Source organism: Lipophrys pholis (genome assembly GCF_963383615.2).
Source record: "Lipophrys pholis genome assembly, chromosome: 5".
Taxonomy (NCBI): Eukaryota; Metazoa; Chordata; class Actinopteri; order Blenniiformes; family Blenniidae; genus Lipophrys; species Lipophrys pholis.
The window spans coordinates 2,840,202-2,858,306 of NC_137628.1; the positions used below are offsets into that span (position 1 = coordinate 2,840,202).

Sequence of the window (18,105 nt, forward strand, 5' to 3'; positions counted from 1 at the left end):
AATTCAAAACAGCTTTGAAAATAATAAATCTGTGAAAGTAACTCATTACACGAATTGCTGTGTCTGGAAGTATCAAGTATTGGTATGTAACATTAGTCAATTTAATTGATTTTACTACATAGTGAAACGAAAGCAACTAATTACAAATACTCTTGATACCAAAGTGTTTTTTTTAGATACTGTTCCAAGTCAGTATTTTTACTAAACTTTAGTACAATTTCTACCTTGTAATCTCATTACTTTCAGTGTGTTGTAGCAACTGTTGACAGATACTCACACAACTTTCATTACAGAGTATTTATATGTACTTTATCATGGTTTCTTTTCCAGTACATTACTTTACAAATACTTAAGTACAAGTTACATTATGTAATCTGCCCTTTAAGTTACTGACTAACTGAGGAATGTGAATTAGTACTGAAACACTTTTGATCTACATTTTCTGTGAATAAGTTGATTCTCTGAAGAGAAAACTCTCATTTAAATCTCCATCTATTTACTGATGGAGTAACTTTATGTCAGAGGATGTTTGACTTTGCTGCAGAGGCAGAGCGGAGAGGCGACGAGGCTTTCAGTGGAAAGCGAGCGGCCGGCTGTTATAAAGGAAGTGGTGTGGTTTGTTCACCGCTTCACTTTGTCGAGGCTCATGAAAGACACAAAGAAAACCACAAAGATACCAGAAGACAGAAGAAGATGACGTCTGGCTGGACTGTACTGACACTGGTGCTTGTTGGTGAGTTAGAAATGTTTTCCTGCAGCAGATTAAACTCAAGAATCAGCTGAAAACAGAATACTTGGTGACTTAAATCAGAGAATGTGGATTAAACGTAAGTGTGAAATCTTGTGAGACGTGAGCTACTGAACATGAGAAACTTTAAACGTTTCATTTGGACGGGGAGTTCAGTGTCGTCTGCGTAACATCGGATTTCAAAGTCGTGTGTACACGTGAGTGACCGAAGCAAAAAACAAAGGACCTAGATTTGATCCCTGAGGAACACCGCAGCGGAGGAAACTATCAACTGGTATGGAAAACCTTTCCCCGCGCACTCGGATTATTTGATCAGTGAGTTAATTTTTAGAAACATGCAGAATTTCCGACACTCCTTCAACTTCGGCATTTTTTTATATATATATATGAATATTGTCAGGTTCAACCTCTGGACATTTATTAAATCTGCAAGAAAGAACACACACCGAAGTCAAGTTCTGGTCTTACTCGCGAGGAGAACGGACAGAGAGTGTTTCAGTTACAATCTCCAACCCGCTCTGAAAACTCTCTGCGTCTCCTCTCTTTTTATTATCTTGTTCCGAGGTCACAGTGGGGAAACATAAGTCACACAGTACTTCTGCAATTCATGAGAAAGACTGTTGGTACAGTGAATGTGATAACTTTACGTAGAATTATTCCAACAAATATATATTTAGGTTTTGTAAAAAAAAGAAAAAAAAAATTATATATATATATATATATATATATATATATATATATATATATATATATATAATTTTTGATAATTTGATAATTTGAATTTGATAATTTTGATAATTTATATATATATATATATATATATATAAATGAAAGTCAATTTCTTTGGTAGATGTGGTCGTCTTTATGTTGAAGTCATTATTTGAAGATTACTATGCAATCATTTCAGTGATTGCTGGATTTAACACTTTGCTGTTTTAGTCAGAGAGAATAGAAAATCATCTGCAAAGTCCTGAGTGATTGCTTGAACGTACACATACAGGAAGACATACAGGGGCCCTAGGTTTGAGCCCTGGGGGATGCCACAGACAAGGAAACATAATGAACAGGAAGTAGCCACAACAGTTCCCATTATAAAACATTGTAGATTTACAAAGCACCATTATTCACTTTTCCCCCCCAAAGAAGGTAAGTGATTTTCGTCTGTTTACAATCCAAATGACATCAAATATTCCTCTTCTTGTGGTAAAGTTGTGTTACTGTGTGATCCACTCCAGGGTTGCTCAGCAGGCTCCAGGTCGGGAGTCTGTCTGCGCCTGCTGTTCACGTCCAGCATGTCCAACTGGGTGCAAAGGTCACCCTGAGCTGCAACATCTCCTACATCAGGCACACAACCTGGTTCAAACACAACCCGGGTCTCCCGCCCACCGTGGTCCTCTGTGCCATCCTCACTGGAGGTCAACCAGTCCAAGGTTCGACACCCATCAGGTCACACTCGTGGGAAACGATCCGCAGGCTCCACGTCCCGGACGTTTCTCCGGGTCCTTTTAGGCTGGAACATAAAATCATGTCGGGGAAAAGTGAAGCGCTGTGACTTTCTGGATGCACTGTATTAAGGAATTAGTTAATGTATTGATCATCGATTCTCATCGGGAAATACTTACCATCACTGGAGGTTTTCGAAATATCGGCCAAATTATGTAGAAGTCTGCGTCCACAACATTCACTTCACTGCTCTCATGGTTTCATTGGACGCATGTGGTTTTCATCATGATTGGAATCTTTATAAAATCTTCCCTAAACAAGACAACAAGACAACAGCCTCTTGAGCAATTTAGAAAGTGTCGTGTTTTTTTTTTTACCTTCGCCAACAAAAGTCCGGGCAAAGGTTCTGTTTTTGTGCGCGTGTATTTATTTATTTATTTATTTATAACCTTCGCCAACAAAAGTTGGGTGAACGCTCTGTTTCGGGCTGTTCTGATGGCTCGCTGTGTGGTTGTGGTGCCTCTGGATTGAAGATAATAACAAGAAGGTGTCCGGTCAGTATTCCAGCTCGGCCCTCGTTACTCCGTCAGCCTGATCCACCGCTCGCTGGGCCTGAGCATCACCGACGTGGACGACGGTGACCTGGGACTCTACTACTGCACCGCCAGAGACAAAGCGCACACGCTGGTAGGAGGAGGAGTCACTCTGCAAGGTGAGATCATTTACACTCGATCTGATTATATATCAAAATTAACTCACACATACCACCCGGGGCCACTAGGTGCCGCTGTATGACAGCAGAACGCTGCTGCAGTGACACTCAAGAACCTCGAAATTTTAAGAACAAAATGATCAAATGTGCAGCAGGAAACAGAAACAGAGCATCAGGAAGAGTTCAGATTGTGTGAGAAACGTGTGATGGACTGAAGAAAAGTAGAGAAACTTAGTGATGAAGAAAACCAAAAATGGAGGGCAAACTCACAGAGGGTTCTGGAACAGCAGCGACTCGACGGCGCAGTTACATCTGGACATGGACAAATAAATGTCCTGGTGCAGTGGGGAGACTTGTGGATCTGTTTTTCCTCTTTGTGACGGTTTTTGGACAGATACATCTAGTCCAGAACATACGGTGATACGGAAAACTCCCGTTGGCTCTGCCAGGCTGTCCTGAGTTGTCCTCTTCACTGGAGCCAACAGATTCTTTAAAAGTTAATGATTTTATCACCAAGAAATGTAAGAACTATTAACATAACCCCACAAGTCCGAAAGCTGTGACATCCCTGCTCCCGACAGGATCGTGTTCATTTTCATGAAATGAACTCAGCGACAGTGAGTCTGTCAGCTCGGTTCTTTACATGAATCAAGAGTTTTTCTCTTGATGACATTTAACAGGATTGACTTATATTCCGGAATTTACTTTGAAACTGAATCAAACCACAAAATACCGCATCCAGGGAACCAAGGGAGGGATTGACTCCGATGGTTCCCTTCAGAGCGTCAAAGAGACAATTCAGTTCTTGTGTGTTCAGGTGCATCGGTCGAGTCGTCCTGTTTCCACTTCCACCACTGGTACTGTGTGGCTGTGGGCTCGGCGCTGCTCATCATGGTGTTGACCGTCTGCTTCATCCACTTTAACTTCAAACCAAAGAAGAGGAGGATGAAGACCCAAAATCTCTAGAGATAAGATGGCGCTTTATGCTTTTATTTTCACGTCTGTTTTCTTCCCCCCTACCATCTAATAAACTCTGCTCAGCCACACTGAACGTTCACTTATTGACCGAGTATGTTTAAAGGTTCATTAAGGCCAACAGGACGAGGTGTGAAAAGAAAGTTTGTTTTTTTACTAGGATTTTCGGTTTTAGAGAAGAACCGGTACGACACTGAGCAGATAGTTTCCTTATTGAAAAGTCACAAGCAAATTGAACAGGTTCTTTTTAAGCTGGCGCGAGACTGATATAACTCGAGTTGTAAATGGATGCGACTCTCCAGCCAGTTTCAACAAGAACATAAAGAGGGTAAACAGGAAGCGGTACAATCACAAGAAGGCACCGCTGCAATGTTACAGCCGCTCATTTCCTGTGACCACAAGTTCAGACTCAACATGACAAGAACTCTGGTCCTCCTAATGGACCAAATGTGTAAATCAGTTTGTGAAGCGCCAAGTGTTGAACTGGGAAAACCTTCAGATATGTGGACGTCAGTCAAGAATATCCAGTTAAATTTTTTTATTAAATGTCTTGAAAAGGCACAACAATTACAATAAAATTCATAATTTAAATGCGTGCTTTATTTACGGTCACTGGTACATTAACTCAGACACTCAACAAAAAAATATTAAAAAAAAAAAACCTGAACATGAACAAATAGACATGTCTCGTTGCATTTCTGACAGACAAGCTGCTGCACCTTCTTCTGGACGATCCGAGGGGAAACGTGTTTCCTTTGTCAATTCGCCCGAAGAAAATCAGGCGAAGCGCCGTCTTTACGCTCAAGCCCATCATTAGCAACTCATAAAACCTCCACAGCAGTCAGCAAGCGGACGGTTAAAACTATACATTTAATGGACGAACACCGAATTAAAAGCCGTTTTACTAAACGTGCAGAACCAACGGTAAGTTTTCTATTTACAGGAGCCAATCAGGCGTCGGTGGATAAAACCCGAAGCTATCGGCGTCCGAACATTTCCTGAGAGGCGTAGGTCATGTAGAGGAAGCCGTCCTCGTCCTGGTGGTCTTTGTACACCTGAGCCATGGTCAGAGACATGCTGGCCAGCCCGCTGCTGTTGATGAGCAGGTAGAACGCCTGGCTGGGCAGCAGCGCCATGCGGTTCCTGAGCGGAGAGAGAAGCAGCTACACAGTTCAGACACTCCCACAAACCAAAACAAGAGTCTCCCTCTGAAAGACGCAGCCCAAAAAAAATTTTTTACAAGAAAAAAAACCTGGAAAGAACATTTGGAGACGAGACGGCACATTTAGAGAAATGAGTCTTAAGAGAACGAACAAAATCAGTAACGTAGATGTTTTGGGGTAAATCATTTTAAAAGTTAAGGTAGAAAGGTTTCAGACAATACGAGGTGAAGCTGGAAAGCAGGCCCGTATTGTGAATACTTTATGCAATATGACTGGAAAACACAACGAGGAAGTCAATCTTTCATAATTAAAGCTCACAGTACCAGTTACAGAATTGGGATTACTACAAGAGATTTGGTTTCATGGTTCAGATTGAGCCAGAGGAGCAAAGTTACTATACAGGGAGGATGAAGCTATAAACCAACACACACACACACACACCAAGTTGCTCTATGAAACCCTCAAATGAGCCCATTTACTTTTGGAATCACCACGAGCGTACAGACGCTGCTCAAGTCCAAGAACAAAACTGGCGACTTTAAACCGTCTCTGCCTCAGAACACAGAAGAAGCACCGTGGAGCAGAAACTTTCCTGAACCTGAAGAAAAGTCCCATTTGTAAAATTAAGTCAGGAGTGAAACCGGCAAACACCTGGAAATGAATTGGAACAGAAAGCTCAGACGCAAACGATCCTTCAGTTACACTCAAATGAAAACTATTTACACTTTATTCAAACGCATTTAACCAGGGGCGTCAAACATGAGGCCCGTCGGCTATAACCGGCCACCAAGCAAATCGGAAAAATTTCTAATAGAACAGATTTATTTAACAAATACAACACAGAGACCGGAGATCTCAGCGATGCTGTTGTGAAAGCTCAGCGACCTGGTTGCTATCAAACTAGCCTCAAAGCCGCGCCGTCAGGGGGGGGATTTGTAAAAACACCCAGAATGCAACAGCTGCAGGGGGAGAATTTTTCTGGACATTTCACCCGAAGGTTTAAAACTGACTTCATGTTGAGATTGGGGTCATTTTCTGGTCTTAATCATTTGGCTTCATGAAAATAGACATTTTCACCACGACGAAGACAAACATTGAAGTTTAAATTTAAAAAAAGGTCCTTATGGCTCTACGTTACCAGTCCAGCCCATTAAAGATGAAATTGGACTGTGTGGTCCCTGAACTAAGAGGAGTTTGTGCATTAAAAGACGTGAGCCTCTTAAGTGTGAAAAGACTCAGTATCTTTGACCAGGTTCAGAAGAGTCCTACACCACCCAGCACCACCCAGCCTCCCTCAGGGGGTTTCGCCGATTTACCTGATGATGGTTACAAACTGCGTCATGGTGAGTTCGTGTGGCACCAAGAACTTGGTTTTGTCCAGCGGGGGCAGGTACTTCTCCCTCTCATAGCGCTCGATAATGACCTGGAGACCAGCAGCAGGTCAGAACTGGACCGCCACAGGGGAGACCTTTCTTCCGCAGACTTACCGGGACTTTGTTGGGGAACTTTGCCCGGATTCCGGCCACCTCCTGCTTCCTGGTCACTGGAAGGGAGGGAAAAACAAACAGGGTGAGAATCAAAGTCTGTGCTCCCGCTGCGGCCTGCTGACCCCCAACATTTACCAAAGGTCTTCCTCTGTTTGAAAGGTTTGTTCTGCAGCTGAGCCTTATCGAACGGCGGCATGATGGGGGGGGGGGGGGGGGGAGAGCGCGTGTGTGTCGGTGTGAAGCGCAGACTCACTTTAAATAGAGTTCAGCAGCTGCAGATCATCAGCTGATGACCTCATGTCCACAGTCACCGCACCAATAACCATCATGTGACAACAGAGAAGCAGAGAGCTGGTGGAGGGTGGAGATAAACGCTGATCCACTGACGGTTATGTCTGACGCTGTCATGGATGAATACATTTTAGTTACTTAATTGAGTTTTACTCAGAATTTGCCCAGTTCGAGAGCTCAATGATATCTTCCAGAAATTTACTCTCCGGAATGTTGAATAGTAAATCTAAATACAACAACATCGTAGTAGCTATCTTTTACAGTCCTAAATTACAAATAAATACAGAAAAACGCTGTTCCGAATGATTGTTCTTTATTAGAAAATCCAACTATCACAAAATATATCGCTTTTGTCATTGTAATGTTAGAAACAATACGACACTGACACATACTAATTTAACAAAATAATTTGGTTTAAAAAAAAATTGGTCTTTTGGATGATTAAGTATGCAGATTAAGAGCAACACTGCTCTTTTGTTTGTGTGTGTGTGTGTGTGTGTGTGTGTGTGTGTGTGTGTGTGTGTGTGTGTGTGTGTGTGTGTGTGTGTGTGTGTGTGTGTGTGTGTGTGTGTGTTTTGATATAAGTTTTTATACTGCAGTGAGCTTTATGTCCAGCGGCGGCTCATCTTTGTGCTACTGAATTTGAATTCAGCGAAGAAGACGTGGCTCGCCTGTGATTGGCTGTCAGACCGACACCGGAACCTGTGCGTGTAAACAAAGCTAAGCTAGCGAAGCTTCCGAAACGTTTAAGGAAAACACAAAAAATCACAAAAAGTGGCTCCATGAGACGGAATAAAAGACGTTAAATGATCCCAGAAGGTACAACAGTAAGTATAAACCGAGGACTGACTTCGAGCTACGACATTAACTCAGAAACATCCGTGTGAGCATAACAAGTGGTTAGCATGGAGAAGCTAAAGTTAAATCTACCGGAAAGCTGCTGACTTTATGCTCTAATATTAATCTGTTTGAACTCTTGACATCTAGTGCATTTAGTGGATTCGGTTCGGCCCCCGTCGCTGCCATGAACCGATCCGCGGTTTAACTGGACGATAATGGCAGCAGAGCTGTTCTTCACCAACAAGCTGGTTCCGTCCACTTCGACAAGCAGCAGCTCGTCCGTCCAGCAGTACCAGAACTTGACCAACAACAACGGCAGCAGCAGCGCGTGCTGCAGCTGGCAGGGCCTGTACCCGACCATCCGAGAGAGGTGAGAGTCCAGCCCAGTAACTCAGCTCAGCCCTGTTACTGCTGCTGCCCGCACAGACTCAAACAACCTGCCTTCTTCCAGAAACTCAATCATGTTCAACAATGAGATTATGGCAGACGTTCACTTCGTGGTTGGACCTCCAGGGGGGACGCAGAGAGTCCCAGGACACAAGGTAACACAAAACACACACACACAGTGTGAATATGAGGTGGTCGTTATGGAAACAGGCATGTAAATCTTAAGAAATGGGATCTTTTCTTTTGAAAGGTTTGATTGATAAAATATAGTGAAACATTTGTGGCTTCAGGGTGAAGCATGTTTCCCGGATCAAAAGCAGGACTGTTCAATATCAAATTAACATGTTGATTATCACGATAACAATTTGATTTGCAGTAAATACAGAGTCAAAGATTTGTTTCTCTGAATAACTGCACTTTCATTTGCAGCTAATGAGCAGCAGTTGGGACTGTGTGTTGTGATGATATGAAGTGTTTGTAAGATGACCTGCAGTTTGTGCGCCGACTGTGTCTGCAGTACGTTTTGGCCGTGGGCAGCTCTGTTTTCCACGCCATGTTCTACGGAGAACTGGCTGAAGATCAGGAAGAGATCCGGATCCCTGATGTGGAGCCGCCGTCTTTTTTGGCCATGTTGAAGTAGGTGGAGCTCAGTTAGTTCCTGAGCCGTTTGGTTTTGCTGTCACTGACCTTTAACCTGTGTCTCCCCACAGGTACATCTACTGCGACGAGATCGACCTGTGTGCCGACACCGTGCTCGCAACCCTTTACGCTGCCAAAAAGTACATCGTGCCTCACCTGGCTCGCGCTTGCGTCAACTTTTTGGAGACCAGCCTCAGTGCAAAGAACGCCTGCGTGCTGCTGTCTCAGAGTTGCCTGTTTGAGGAGCCCGACTTGACGCAGCGCTGCTGGGAGGTGATCGACGCGCAGGCGGAGCTATCGCTGCGCTCCGAGGGCTTCTGCGACATCGATGACCAAACATTGGAGAGTATCCTGCGGCGGGAGACGCTCAACGCTAAAGAGATGGTGGTGTTCGAGGCTGCGCTGAACTGGGCTGAAGCCGAATGCCAGAGACAGGATCTCCCGCCAACCATCGAGAACAGGCGGCTGGTGCTAGGGAAGGCCATCTACCTGATCCGCGTGCCGACCATGGCGCTGGAGGACTTTGCTAACGGTGCCGCGCAGTCCGGCGTCCTTACGCTCAACGAGACCAACGACATCTTCTTGTGGTACACCGCCGCCAAAAAGCCCGACCTCTTGTTCTGCACCAAGCCACGGAAAGGCCTGTCATCACAGCGCTGCCATCGCTTCCAGTCCTGCGCCTACCGGAGCAACCAGTGGCGCTACCGAGGACGCTGCGACAGCATCCAGTTCGCCGTGGACAAGCGCGTCTTCATCGCCGGCTTCGGCCTGTACGGCTCCAGCTGCGGCTCGGCTGAGTACAGCGCCAAGATCGAGCTCAAGCGGCAGGGCGTGTCCATGGCGCACCGGCTCATCAAGTACTTCTCAGACGGCTCCAGCAACACTTTCCCAGTGTTTTTCGAGTACCCTGTGCAGATCGAGCCGGACACCTTCTACACCGCCAGCGTGGTGCTGGACGGCAACGAGCTCAGCTACTTCGGCCAGGAAGGCATGACCGAGGTGCAGTGCGGGAAAGTCACGTTCCAGTTCCAGTGCTCGTCTGACAGCACCAACGGCACCGGAGTGCAGGGGGGCCAGATCCCCGAACTCATCTTCTATGCCTGAGCCCGCCGCCTTCACAGGAAGTCTGGACACTTCAACAAGGAAGCAACTGAAATGCACAAGGGGACGTTTTCATCAAAGTGCATTTATAAAAACAAATAAAACAGGTTTTATAAAGTGTTAAGTAACACCTTTTGGCTCAGTTTTTTTATTTTTTATTATAATTAGAATAACTGGACTTACGTTATTAAGCTTTGGTTAATTTTTTGCCTTTTTCAATAAAAATATTTGTACCGGTGTTCGTGGGACAAAACTAACGTGCTGTAACATGGCGAGGAGAAGAAAGTCACATTTTGCATGACGGCTAAAGCTCTTGATATACTGTGGTTTGCAGACTACAGCGAGTATTAGTGCAAAGTACTCAGGAAAAAGTCTGCAGCTACAAGGACTCACACAGGTCTGTTCATAATATTTTCAAAATGGGTAAAAAGCATGGAAATGATTTAAAGTTGGGCAAAGATAGTGAAATATATCTATAGATATATATGACTTTTTTTTTTTTTTAAAGAACTGAGCATTTATTATTAGAAGGTTCAGGGTTGTCAACTAAGAGCCACCCAACACCTGCAGATCACAGAAATCTGCTTGTTTTTGTTTTTTTTAAATGGTTCTATTTGTCAGGTCCAAATTAAAGTTCACATTTTTTACCTCCTAATGAGTAAAAATCAAATGGATGGAAGAAACAGGCTGGACAGTTTGACACCGTTGCCATGGTGATTCCAGAGAAAAACTGTATGACTGTAAAAAGAAAATGTTCCCATATTGTGAGAGATTCTGATGCTCTTTAGTGTCTCCACTGTTTTCTATGAAGGTCCGACGAAAAGATGAAAGACGTCTCCATTTATTTTCGAGAGATTGTTCTTGCTGCTGTGAATTAATGTCACACGACATCATGAAGAAACATTCATTGACATAGAGACTTTAAGCTCGAAGCTGTAGAAAACAAGTTTTATTTTAAAAAAAACAAAACATTTATTTCTGAATATCAAAAATAATTGAACGCAGAAATCCAGAGACATGAAAAGGCTGAACGGCTTCATATCAACCGTCAGTTTGATGCAGCCTCGTGTCCAACAGGGTCCCTGAACGCATCAGTCCAAACCGTCAGGATTTCACTTTGTGTCGTCATGACGATGACTTCACAGCAGCTCCGAGCCTGATCGTCCGCCGCGTAACATCATCACCCCCTCCACCCAACACGTTTGTGTTTGCTTCACCGTCACCACCACTGAGTAAACAGGAAGCGTGAGGCAGTCGTGTGACACTCAGTCGTGTTTTGATTGGTGGACGTCCAGACTGACGACCTGAAGCTCCGTCAGGTTGCTGCTGCCGCTCTGCCCGCTGATCACCATCTGAACAAAGAGCAAGAACATTTAAAAGGGCAAAAACAAACAAGACAGACTGGCTCTTTCTCGAACTCTGGCAGCTTCATAGTCCGAAACGTGACGTTAGAGACACCAGGGACCAGAACAGGCGACACCGAGCCTGGTTTGAAACGAGTCGGCTAAAAGTAATAAATACCATAAGATCATAATCCATGCCGGGAGGTAGTGACACCTGATCACACCACACAGAGAAATGTTGCGTCAGCTTTGCAAAAACTTGATTCCACGATTTTCTCTGGCCTCTCACCAGATTCGATCGTTCACAACGTGTTTAGCTTGCTCTCTAGATGAAGACAACGTGGGCTACGTTAACATCGGAAGAGTTCTCTGGATGCTAAAGGAGACTTTTATTTCTTTGTAGAACAAAAACTGCATCAGATTTGTTTGTTAACATTGAAAAGACAAACAAGAGCAGATATCTGTTTGTCCTGAGACCCCGATTACAAGACCACCTCACTTGTTCCGAAACATTTCAGAAGAAATAAAAACCTCATATTTGGACCAATACAACATTTTCATAGCCGTTTTACAAAAAGACTCGGAGGCTCCGGGTCACGCCGCAGGTCTCGATGCTCAATTCTGATTTTTTTTCTGGGATCCGATTTTTTTTTTTGCGTGATCATTTCAAACTCGTGTGAACGTGATGGGACCAGACGTTTTCGCGCACCAGAGCGCAGAAGATGACGTGAAGTCACGTTGAGCACGCCATTTTACGCTTGGCACGCAGGTCCCCGCCAGGGTTGCCAGATGTGACTCAATGTTTTCAGCCCAAACTACATAAAACCCCACACACCTCAATAAAGAGCAGTCCAACTCTCAGCCTGTGTAGGAATCATGTTAAAACCGTAAAACTATTATATATTTAATAATGAACACACCATAAACACACAAAATAAGCAAAGTTAAAAGGTAAGACAATTTGGCTTCCCAATCGGGGGATACCCGTCATGTCTGGTCAGCCTATAGATCCATTTTCAAGTGGTTGTTAAATACGAGCCGACAAACTGTAGACAGCATGACGAGGGAAAGAAGGAGAATGAGGAAAAAAAAATTAAAAAAAAGAGCACCGCCTTTAACATTTAACGGAGCCGCTTCCTCCGGCGTTTATTCGTGACGTCAGTCACACGTCGATGACGAAGCAGCCGCATGTAGAAAAATATCTGAATTGGTGCCTCATATGATCGAGGCCGTGAAAAAAAAAATCGGAATTCGCACGGCCACACAACAGGTCGGATACAAGTCACTTGTGAGTAAAGAATCTGAATTGGGTCGCATTTCCCTGCAGTGGGAACGAGGCCAAAGTCTCCACCTCTGAGTCTGGATCTGCAGGTTTCTTCCTGTTAGAAGGAAGTTTTTCTTTCCACCATTGCTCATGTTTGAGAGTCTGGATGTGACTGTGGTTTTTTTTGGTGCGACATAAATAAAACTGGATCGAGCAAACCATGTACAAAACGTACAACAACAAGCGAGCAGATGATAAACAACTTTATTTCCATGCTGGGAGACTTCAGATTTATTTTTGCACTTGCAGTGAAATCGACTATTATAACCCTTTATGTCGTGGTGGTGGTAGTAGTCGTAGTAATAATAGCAGTAGTACTCACTGGGTGAAGCTGGACTGCAGAAACAGGGATCTGACCAGCGACTGGAGGAAGTGACGTGAGGAAAACCTGCGAGACGGCAGCTGAAAAACAATGACGTCACCAAAACTGTTACTATGGCGACAAACACAGGCAAACTCACCGTCTTGTTTTAAGTCTGGTCTTAAAACTCATTTTTAATCGCTTGGCTTTTATTATGGAAAGTTCTTTTGTTGTTATTGTTTCTTTTCTGATCTCTGTAATTTATTATTGTAAATTTTTAACGTGATTTTTTTAATGTAAAGCACTTTGTAACCATGTTTTTAAAAAGTGCTATATAGTTAATATTTATCATTATTATAACTCGTGACCAAATACCATCAACTACGTGATACTAATACTTAAATGTAAATCCTGATTAACTTAACGAATCTGATACTAACTACATAACATGACACCAAAAGGTAATATTAACACTTATTAGTAATTTATAACGTGACGAATATAGTTATAAGCTTATAACTGGCGTTGGATTAGACTCAGTGCTTGTTAGAACGTCTGTATTAAAGGTGCAGCACTAAAAGAGTTTCAATCATATTTATCAGACAGAGTCCACTTTGTTTGCGTTTAATGACTCTTCAGCTCAGACTGAAGTTCCACAGGGTCCCATCCTAGCACCTATTATCACATTATACACGCTTCCTGTAGGAATATTATCAGGAAACACTATTACCTTCCACTGTTAAGCAGATGATACACAAATATATTGATCAATGAAATCAGATGACACTGATCAACTTGTGAAACTACAAGTTTATATTAAAAGACATAAAAGCCTGGATGAGCCTTTGTTTGTTGCTTCTGACCTCACATAAAACACAAGTTATATTTGGCTCAAGACATCTGAGAGAGAAATGATGTCGACATGTAACAACACTGGATAGTAAAACTTTGACCTCCAGTACCACAGTGAGGAACCTGGGAGTTACTTTAGACCAGGAATTTAACTCCCACATAAAACAAGTCTGCAGGTCTGCTTTCTTTCACCTGGAATGTTTTTAAACTCATTGACATGTTGACTCAGAGTGACGCTGAGAAAATAATCCATGTTACTTCCAGATTGGACTCTTGGAATTCCCTAGTATCTTAGTTCTGCAGGATTTTGCGTGTTCCTGTGGAATTGTTGAGTTTTTATCTGTAAAAGTGCCTTGAGATGACGGTGTTGTATTTGGCACTACAGAAATAAAACTCAATTCAGTTTTAATAACTACATAATAAGATTCACAGAAAGTAGTGAGATGTTCTGATTGGATGCGACCGCCGAGGTTGAATCAGGAATGGCAGCACTGAAAGACTCATTTTACTTTCAAAAGGCGCTACTAGCTGATTTCATTTGATTTAAAATGCTTCCTGCCAGGATGAAATGAGAAAAGAAAGAGTGTGTATGTGCAGCCCGACTAGGGAGTGTGACATTGAGCAGGGTCGTACAGGGGTCATGTGACTGGGCGTGGCCTGTCGGAGGGAAGGTGTTCAGGACCGTGAGGCTTCCGTCGCCCAGCGAGGAGGTCCGCGTGGCGTACATCACCGTGTGAGCGCCAGGGTACATCATGTGACCCGCCCCTGGGGTGGAGGAAGAGGAGGAAGTCGAGGTCACGATTGAGACAGGAAGTCCAGCTACACACACACACAGAGAGACAGAGAGAGAGAGAGAGAGAGAGAGAGAGAGAGACAGAGAGAGAGAGAGAGAGAGACAGAGACAGAGAGACAGAGAGAGAGATCGTGTGCATTCAAAATTAAAAAACATCACATAATCCTGAAAGCAGAGGAGTGAGAACGCTGGGCTCCAGTTTACCTGTGGTGGAGGTGGGTGGGTGGCTGTCAGAGCTGGTCAGTTGGGTGGAGGTCTGCTGGCTGCTGGCCTGGACCTGGATGGCATGGAGCTGCTGAGAGACTCCGCCCCCTGATGGTGACGTCACATCTAATGAACACCAGTTCTTGTGTGTGTGTGTGTGTGTGTGTGTGTGTGTGTGTGTGCGCGCTGTTTCTGACCTGCTAGCGACACGGTGGTAGGAAGGCGGAGCAGCGTGGTGGGCTGTGCGGATGAAGTGTGCAGGATGTTGGCGGTGCCGGGGGCCACCGGGCCCTGGATGGCAAGGGGCTGGCCCTGCAGCTGGCTGAGGGGGATGGTGTGTGTGCCAGGGGGCAGCGGGCCACCTGTTGACAGGTGTGTGTGTGTGTGTGTGTGTGTGGGCGTGGAGGGGTGGGGGGGGTGGTGGTGGACGACAAACACAAGCAGGTCAACGTTTTCCACTGAGTAACAGCCACACAGAAAGAGGAAGTTCCACCCACTTACCGGTCATCAAAGTAAAGCCTCCAGGAAGTACGACGCCTGCCGACGTCTTCAACACTGTTCCATTGGCGCAGGGGGAGGAAGAGGAGGAGGAGGAAGAGCAGGGGGATTGCCAGGAGGGGGTGCTGCTCTGTATCTGCATAGACACTGAGGAGGAGGGGGGCTGTGCAGAACCGGGCAGGCTGAAGGTCGGTTTCATCACATCCTGCAGGAGACAAAGTGAGCTCGTCTTCAATGTTCAACACATGGCGGCAGCCGTAGCGTCTCCTGCCCCACCTTCACTCAGCGTTACCTTAGCCCCGTCCAGGCAGCCATCACCCTCTGACACCTGGTAGGTGAGGTCAGTCTCCTCGAAGCCTGTGGCGCTCATCCTCTGGTCAGACGAGGGGTCCGAGCGTGGCGGCGAGTCGGGCGAGTTGAGGCAGGTCTGGATGAGCGCCTTCCCGGTCTCTGAGGTGATCATGGGCTGCAGCTTCCTGGTGGCGAACGTGTAGACGTGACCCGTCTCACTGGCGACCAGCAGCAGCACCTGAGTCCCCGTCAGCGTAGACAGCTCGTAGGCCTGCGGAGGAGAGCCACTGCCACAAGGTCACTGGACTCAATACTACACACCAGGACTGTGCTTCCCTGGATTTTAACTCAACGTCAATACTGTTTACCATTTCCTACACGGTAACTAAACAGAATTGGAGGCGCAGTTTCATGGTAAAACGCATGTTTTTTTGTTTCAGAAAGTTTCACGTTTACACGAAAACAGCAGTAACAATGTAGTTGCATTCCAGGCCACGAGTCAGTGCTGTTGATTGTTTTTGTAAATCAAACCACACGCAGCAGAGAACAATACGGTAGAAACAGTAACAACGGGAGGACACGGACATCCATAGGGACAGACGACCAAGTTGGACTGTTATTGCGGCGACTGTCAACTACAAAGCTCCCAAGTCCCGTCTATAGATTTCCTCGGGGAGATTACTATGCTTCTTCTCTTCATTCAACCCATCCTGTTCATAGTTAATGTTAAATAAACAGTGGACTGCCACAGTGCGACAGTGCACAGGGAGCAGGTCAAAGGTCGTGTTCAGGGAGCCACAGTGGTGACCTGTCAGCAGTCGGATTCAACTCCACTGGTTTAAACTGAGCCTAAGCTATCTCAAGCTGGTTTAAACAAGTTCAAACTGGGATACCTACTAAAATAAATAAACTCAGTCTCGTCTAGTGTTGTAGCTTTTTATTGAACCATTTACTGACTGGAGTTTCAGCTGCTTTTGTTATCACGTTTACACCTGAGACGTTTTTCTGACTTCATCCGACTGTTACAGAAGTCTTTAGTTGTCATTTATTAAGTGAACACGCTGCTGTGGACGCAACATGTGGGTTCACGCGCACACACACACGCACACACACAGACTGAAGTTACCTTCTTCATGATGCCGGTCTTCCTCTTGCTGAAGGTCGTGTACCGCCGCAGTTTGTTGTCGATGAACTCCATCTTAATCTTGACTCTTCCTCTGGTCTTCTTGCCGGGCTTCACTCCTGACCCACCGGGGCTGACGTCGCCGTAACCCTCGCTCCGGCCTCCGGGGGTGCGTGTCGCCTGGTGCCCCACGATCCTGTCGGTCCTCTCCCGCTTCACGCCTCTCCGCTCCCCCACCGGGCCCGCCGCCTCCTCGTCCTCCCCGGAATCCGAGTCCTGGTCGGAGCCGCTGTAGATCACCTCGGCGCTGAGGGCATCACCGGGTCCCGGCCCAGCGGCCGCGTTCACGGGCAGGCTGCTCAGCTCGGGGCCGTTATCCGCCCGCGCCACTCCGGCTCGGGTGCCCATTATGGCCCCGCTCCCTGCCAGCATTCCCCGCAGGATCCCTTCGCTCCTCCCGGGTCTGAGAGCGTCCTCCTCCCGGGCCTGAGAGCGTCCTCCTCCCGGAGAGAGAGAGGAGCTGCTCCGCTAGCTGCTCGGCTAACCAGGCTAACTACTACTTTAGCAACAATCCATGAGAGTCAGCAGGGAGTCGGCGAGGGTTCGGGGCAACTTCGGCGGGGCGTCACCGGGCCTCAGGGGATCGATCCGTGTCGGGTCGATAAGTTTGATGAGGAATCATCAAATTAACTTAAAGTTGTTTTCACAGCGAGGCCCAGCCCCCCCCCAGATCACTCCGCTGCAAGTATGACTGGCTGCATCCGCAGTAAAAGATAATCCCACATGTTACACGCCACGTGCACACGCTGCAACCTCAAAAAGTCCACGGTCTGCTGAAAACGACACATTAATGGATTTAACGTCGTTTCACCATAGAAATGTGCGAGTTTTATGGAGGTTTGGCGCAATGATACCAGAACTAACCATTTTCACAGCAATGCGCCGGGACTACTTCATTCCATATAAAGAACGCATTTCCTTTTAAGGCACCGCCATTCCATATATGGTCAACGGCCTGAAATAATAATAAGAGAACATTATTATTATTATCATCATCATCATCATCATCATTATTATTATTATTATTATGTAAATAAACAGTCATTATTTTATTCCCATTCATTGTTCCTTCATAGAGATTGACTAACAACACTTAACAATAGTTGAATTTAAATTGATTGACTATGCAGCATCTGGGGGAAAATCAAGGCATAAAAGATAAAATAAAATTTAAAAAAATCCCATTTATGCTTACTTAAGGGACATTTGTCATTCCAATGGAGAGCAGCTGTTTTAGTATTGGCCTCACAAAGATGGATTTTCTGATAGATGGTGGAGCAATCTGAGATTCTGATTGGATGGGAAAAAAGCAACTGCTCAGAGGAATTTAGCTTGTTGAAACAGTCTGGGGTGAAGCTGTTTGTGCTTCCTCCCTCCCTCCCTCTATAGTTTATGGCCTGATCCTCCTGCCCCATCACGTCTGCAACAAGTGGATTTGTGTTTGTTTGCTTGTTCCTCTTTGTCTCTGTCCTATTCTTTTCTCTCTTTGTATCCCCTAACCCCAACTTGAACAGCTGAAAGTTTACACAT

General features: G+C 45.3%; 3 protein-coding genes and 1 gene segment (V, D, J or C); 2 read left to right on the top strand and 2 right to left on the bottom strand.

The window, feature by feature from the left end:
* Positions 1-632: 632 nt before the first annotated feature.
* Positions 633-4,513, top strand: LOC308109331 (Ig kappa chain V-III region 50S10.1-like). The segment is given in 4 exons: positions 633-733; positions 1,984-2,178; positions 2,751-2,903; positions 3,721-4,513.
* A 342-nt stretch (positions 4,514-4,855) lies between these two features.
* map1lc3c (microtubule-associated protein 1 light chain 3 gamma) lies at positions 4,856-6,724 on the bottom strand (the record flags this gene model as incomplete). The annotated part of the gene is made up of 4 exons (XM_080462841.1): positions 4,856-5,021; positions 6,358-6,464; positions 6,529-6,584; positions 6,664-6,724. The coding sequence occupies 4 exons, from the start codon at positions 6,722-6,724 to the stop codon at positions 4,856-4,858; spliced, it is 390 nt and encodes a 129-aa protein (XP_080318967.1).
* Positions 6,725-7,492: 768 nt separating this feature from the next.
* LOC308109328 (BTB/POZ domain-containing protein 3-like) lies at positions 7,493-10,629 on the top strand. 3 transcript variants are annotated; one of them, XM_080462826.1, is made up of 5 exons: positions 7,493-7,646; positions 7,807-8,029; positions 8,111-8,201; positions 8,564-8,682; positions 8,757-10,629. In XM_080462826.1, exons 2-5 carry the CDS (start codon positions 7,875-7,877, stop codon positions 9,787-9,789), a joined length of 1,398 nt encoding a protein of 465 aa, XP_080318952.1. In that variant the 5' UTR covers positions 7,493-7,646; positions 7,807-7,874; the 3' UTR covers positions 9,790-10,629. The 3 variants fall into 3 exon arrangements, with proteins under 3 accessions (XP_080318952.1, XP_080318954.1, XP_080318953.1); XM_080462828.1 differs by having other exon boundaries at positions 7,506-7,702; positions 8,757-10,024; XM_080462827.1 differs by having other exon boundaries at positions 7,506-7,638; positions 8,757-10,024.
* Positions 10,630-10,718: 89 nt separating this feature from the next.
* On the bottom strand, positions 10,719-17,399 carry LOC308109325 (serum response factor-like). 2 transcript variants are annotated; one of them, XM_080462821.1, is made up of 8 exons: positions 16,519-17,399; positions 15,394-15,663; positions 15,105-15,306; positions 14,801-14,965; positions 14,604-14,711; positions 14,240-14,425; positions 12,776-12,855; positions 10,719-11,138 (listed from the first exon to the last, which is right to left on the bottom strand). In XM_080462821.1, exons 1-8 carry the CDS (start codon positions 16,945-16,947, stop codon positions 11,052-11,054), a joined length of 1,527 nt encoding a protein of 508 aa, XP_080318947.1. In that variant the 5' UTR covers positions 16,948-17,399; the 3' UTR covers positions 10,719-11,051. The 2 variants fall into 2 exon arrangements, with proteins under 2 accessions (XP_080318947.1, XP_080318948.1); XM_080462822.1 differs by having other exon boundaries at positions 14,240-14,371; positions 16,519-17,250.
* Between the last annotated feature and the right edge of the window lie 706 nt (positions 17,400-18,105).

Bases quoted from the DNA above. Each gene is read 5' to 3' on its own strand.
- LOC308109328 (XM_080462826.1), top strand. From the start codon at position 7,875: ATGGCAGCAGAGCTGTTCTTCACCAACAAGCTGGTTCCGTCCACTTCG. The intron at 8,030-8,110 runs GTGAGAGTCCAG...GCCTTCTTCCAG, and splicing joins TACCCGACCATCCGAGAGAG to AAACTCAATCATGTTCAACA. The intron at 8,202-8,563 runs GTAACACAAAAC...CTGTGTCTGCAG, and splicing joins AGAGAGTCCCAGGACACAAG to TACGTTTTGGCCGTGGGCAG.
- LOC308109325 (XM_080462821.1), bottom strand. From the start codon at position 16,947: ATGCTGGCAGGGAGCGGGGCCATAATGGGCACCCGAGCCGGAGTGGCG. The intron at 14,426-14,603 runs GTAAACTGGAGC...GTGTGTGTGTAG, and splicing joins CCCACCCACCTCCACCACAG to CTGGACTTCCTGTCTCAATC. The intron at 12,856-14,239 runs GTACGACCCTGC...ATTGTTTTTCAG, and splicing joins CGCCCAGTCACATGACCCCT to CTGCCGTCTCGCAGGTTTTC.